General features: G+C 38.0%; 1 protein-coding gene across 3 annotated transcripts in view; it reads right to left on the reverse strand.

Moving 5' to 3' along the window:
• The window catches only part of LOC119583439 (SH3 domain-binding protein 1-like), a 53917-nt gene that overhangs the window by 15930 nt on the left and 32987 nt on the right, over window positions 1-5000 (reverse strand). For 2 of the 3 annotated variants that reach the window (XM_037931920.1, XM_037931921.1), the window contains exons 2-5: window positions 2886-3024; window positions 2607-2701; window positions 533-689; window positions 5-133 (exon numbers count right to left, since the gene is read on the reverse strand). In XM_037931920.1, coding sequence (XP_037787848.1) covers window positions 5-133; window positions 533-689; window positions 2607-2701; window positions 2886-3024 — 520 coding nt within the window. Of the gene's footprint in view, window positions 1-4; window positions 134-532; window positions 690-2606; window positions 2703-2885; window positions 3025-5000 lie in introns of those variants that run through there. The other variant, XM_037931922.1, reaches the window with a different exon arrangement.

The raw sequence follows: 5000 nt of genomic DNA on the forward strand, positions 1-5000 counted from the left end.
ATACTCGTGCTTGATCCAGCTTGGTCTCTGCCTCCTCTAATTCTTCTCGATACAAGTCCATCTTTGTATTCTGACTGGGATTGGCCTGAGAATTGCGCCATCTTGTTTTTGCAGCATCTAAGTCCAGCCCAAACTAAAATAAAAGATCCAATGCTGAATAGTGGTCAAATCATAAAAATATATACATAAAATATACTGAAAAAGAAATACTTAAATTAGGAAAATAAAATTCATTCTTCACTAAGGAATAATGCTAGGCAATGAAGGCAGTGCTAGTGCTCAATACTTCTTTTATAAAAAGGGGAACATGTCTTATATTTTACTGAAGGCTGAAAAGAGAAGACACTGATAATAGATTTTAAAAATCAAGTTGAAGTAAAAAAAAAAAAATAATAATAATAATAGATTTTAAAAATCAAGTTGAAGTACAAAAAAAAAAAAAAAAAAAAAAAAAAAAAAAAAAAAGAGAGAAAAAAGTAGGCATACTTTAAAGAAAAAAATTATCAATTCTTAAAAAGTTTAATGTTCATACCTGCTTTAGTTGTTTCTTTTGTTTAGAAATGGAAGGGAAGTCTTCCTTGATTAATTGAAGAAGTGGCCCTAGAACTTGCTTTTCCACCTGGTCCTCAAACTCCACTACATCCAGACCCATAGCCTGCTGTACCTCTACTACACGTTCAACCACAATCCTGAAACGTGTGAGAACCTACATGAACACCCGAAAGAAGGAGCCTCCCTACCATCACATACGAAGAAATAAAGCCTAAGTCCTACTGTGTGGTCTTCACAAAAAAAAAAAAAATCAAAATGTCACATTTCACTGAAAAATCGCTGCACCTGTTCCTAACGAGGGCAGCACTGAACAAAAATAGCCAAATCTGTTATCTAGTATATTCTGAGAGACTGGGAACTTTAATATCCCAGCAATATTTTTGAAAATGAATAACTGCAGGAACTTTTATCTCACCTTACTAAAAGGGCACTTTTAAACTATTTTAAAAAGAAGATGAATATCAATAATATTCACAGAAATTCCTAGTATTTGTTAGAGAGAATGAACAGTAAAGCACTAAATTACATTAACCCATAAAAATTTTCTTTTATAAGTTAACCCTTTGCCGACGGGTGGCATGTACGCCGCACATGCCATGGCATGGCGGGACTATCTGCTGGGGGCATGTATGTACATGCCATGGTGTATGTATGGACATGCCATGAGTTTTTTTTTTTTTTGCTACAATCACGGTAAAAGATTATTTTTCTGCCACTGAAAGTGTGATTAAGTCATTTTTAGCACTTTCTCATTTTTACTATGCAAAAAAATTTGCAACATACCCACTATTTCAACTCCATGATGCCGCATACTTTTTATTTTATTCAGACTATAGACTGAATAATGATCAACTATTGAGTCGATATAACAACAAAAATACCCTTCAGTCTTGATTTATCAGGAAATATGGCAAGTAGAGTCTTTAGAAAATAATGAAAACTGAAAATACAACATATCTCGTAGTATTACGAAGAAACGGCATGGGATGCTGGTATTTGGCATGAGTGGTCGCGCATGCTAGGGCAACGATATAACCCCTCAGCAACGGGGCCTGGGCCACTATGAATACTACCCATCGGGAAAGGGTTAAGGGATACAGTGAGACAGATTTTCCAATTACTTGATAATTTCACCAAAATAGGCAATAAATATTGCTATTCCAGATCTGAAAATATCTAAAAATAAAAAAAAGGAACAAGAAAAAAGAGGTAATGTATGGTGACAAGGATAAAATACCATAGGCAGCTGCCATCCAACTTGAGGAAGATTGTGCAAATTTGCCTATTTCCTTTATTTCAATATCATGGCTTCTCCAAAAACATATATCATATAATTATCTTTTTTGGCCATTAGCTACAGTGGAGTAGCTCCGTTTTCCATAAAACTGAAAATTCCCTTAGTTTTCCAGATATGGCACAGACAGGAGAAAAAAGAAAGAAAGAAAGAAAGAAAGAAAGAAAAAATCACTCTGTAGAAATATGGTATTCAGATTGTGCACAGATATAACTCTTGGTCAAGAAAAAACCCTATTCAGAAATCTATATGCATGCCTACACCTTCCTTACAAATATTTTCTGATTCAAATGTTTCACTGGTACTTCTAACGCAGGTTTATAATTACCACTATTCGCTCATAAATCACTCAGTACTTTGCTTCAGTCATATAGTCTATACAGTCAAGAGTTTTCCTGAGAATAATTCCTGCTTTCATCAACAGGTTGGAGGAAAAGACACATTAGCATTCTGTTTCACTTTTTTACTCCTAATCTTTACTCCTTTGTATCTTATGGACCTTAACCTAATATATCATAAACATGACATCAAACTTTAAAACCATAACTTTTTAAAATGGAAATTTATCTACACTTTATCAAAAGAAATCAGATCACTATATAACAACTTCTTGCAATCTGCATTACTGCAGCTTAACACCACTGCTTAGAAAGGCATAAAAAGCAAGCATAGTCATCTTTATATTTCACACCAAGGAAAAAGTGATGCAAACATGCTTTACATGGTCAACTTGTATACTTAAGAATCTGAGTAAACAAACCTCAGCAGATCTTTGTGTTCATGGTTCTCAGCCGATGGTAAACAGTTGAGAGACTCCCTCAGTCCTTCAGCTACTTGATACTCTGGCACTTTCCTCTGAAATATTGCGTATATATATATATATATATCTGCTCAAGAAATCATTGACAAAGAGGGCAATGAAGACAGCTAAGGAGCAAGAGAAACAGGATAACAAAGAAGAGATATATATATATACAAAATATCACGCAAAAATTATTAGTACCATTTTGGTTGAGTGAAGATAACAAAAATCACTAACCAATTTCTTCTCATCTGGCATAGTATGCGTATGAAGGCACTTCTCCAATGATCTTGTATAGGCCTCACATAGTAACCGTAACTCATCTGCCTGCTCCTCTGCTGTCCGCAACTCGCCGACCACATCTGTGCGGTCACTCCTGTAAACAAAGTAAAATGTATCTTCAAACTTCTGACAGATCTAATGCATTACATCAACATCCTTCAAGGAAAGAATTTGAACAGGTTTCTATGTAGGATTCTTAACTCAAATCTTGTACTTCTGTGTCTGAACCACATAGTGCAAAATATTTTTTTTTAGATCTAAGATTTATTATTATTATTATTATTATTATTATTATTATTATTATTATTATTATTATTATTATTATTATTATTATTATTATTATTATTATTATTATTATTATCTTTTTTTTTTTGTGTGTGTGTGTGTGTGTGTGTGTGTGGTGTGTGTGTGTGTGTGTGTGTGTGTGTGTGTGTGTGTGTGTGTGTGTGTGTGTGTGTGTGTGTGTGTATGTGTGTGTGTGTGTGTGTGTACACAACATCCCCTATATAATTTCTGACATTGAAGAATGAACCTCACTAAATTAGGTGCTTTAAACCAGACAGACATGGTGACCTTACCAAACCAATGAAGCTTTGGATAACTACACAAAAAAATGTACAGAAAACCATTATTTGCTATACTTGCAGACCTCAGAGGATACATATCCAAGGATGAAATATCAGAAGTTTCAGGTAAAATCACTATATCAACTGCTGCTTTTATGACCAACGTAAATATCATGGGGCTGAAGTCATGCCAAGACAAACCAAGCGGCAGTTGTGCAAAGCAATGACCACCAGATATCAAATCACCTTCTAGAACCAATCAAAGTTGCCAGGCCAAGGAATGACGGAATAGTGAGGTTTCACGTTTACTCATGTTTCAGATCTTTCAGTCTTCAGTTCAAATTTTTTTTTTCTTTTCTTTTTTAACAAAAATATTTACACAATTTGGTTGTAGGGATAATACCATCTGGATTTCTTACCTCTCTCTCTCTCTCTCTCCTTCCTCTCTCTCCTTTTTCTCTCTCTCTTCTCTCTCTCTCCTCCTTCTCTCTCTCTCTCCCTTTCTCTCTCTCTCTCCTTTCCCCTCTCTCTCCCTTTTTCCCCCTCTCTCTCCCCCCTTTTTCTCTCTCTCTCCTTTCTCTTCTCTCTCTCCTTTTTCTCTTGTCTCTCTCCTCTCCTCCCTTTCTCTCTCTCTCTCTCTCTCTCCTTCTCTTTTCTCTCTCTCCCCCCTCCTTTCCCCCCTCTCCCCTCCTCTTCCTCCTTTCTCTCTCTCCCCTTTTCCCTTCTCTCTCTCCCCCTCCTCCCCCTCTCTCTCCTTTCCCTTCTCTCCTCTCTTTCTCCTCTTTTCTCTCCTTTCCTCGTCTCTCTCTCTTCTCTCTCTGTCTCCTATCTCTCCTGTCTCTCTCTCTCTCTCTCTCTCTCTCTCCTCTCCTGTCCTCTCTCCTCTCTCTCTGTCCCTTCCTCTCTCTCTCTCTCTCTCTTTCTCTCTCTCTCTCTCTCTCTCTCCTCTTCTCTCTTTTTCTCTCTCTCTCTCCCTTTTCCTCTTTCCTCCTCTCTCCTCTCTCTCTCCTTCTCTCTCTCTGTCTCTCTCTCCTTTCTCTCCTTCTCTCTCTCCTTCTCTCTCTTCCTCTCTCCTTTTCTCTCTCTCTCTCTCTTTCTCCTTCTCTCCTTTCTCTCTCTCTCTCTCTCCTTTCTCTCTCCTCTCTCTCTCCTTTCTCTCTCCTCTCTCCTCCTCTCTCTCTTTCCTCTCTTTCTCTCTCTCGCTCCCCCTCTTCCTCTCTCTTCTCTCTCTCCTTTTTTCCCCTCTCTCTCTCTTCTTCTCCTTTCTCTCCCCCCTCTCTCTCTCTCCTTTCTCTCTCTCTCCCCTCTCCTTCTCTCTCTCTTCTCTCTCTCCTTTTCTCCTCTCTCTCTCTCTCTCTCACTTTCTCTCTCTTCCCTCTCTCTCCTCTCTCTTCTCTCTCTCTCTCCCCTCCCTTTCTCTCCCCCTCTCTCTCTCTCCTCTCTCTCCTGTCTCATCCCTCTCTCTCCTCTCCTTTCCTCTCTCTCTCTCTCCTCTCCGTCTCTC

The sequence above is a fragment of the Penaeus monodon genome, chromosome 17, assembly GCF_015228065.2.
Source record: "Penaeus monodon isolate SGIC_2016 chromosome 17, NSTDA_Pmon_1, whole genome shotgun sequence".
Taxonomy (NCBI): Eukaryota; Metazoa; Arthropoda; class Malacostraca; order Decapoda; family Penaeidae; genus Penaeus; species Penaeus monodon.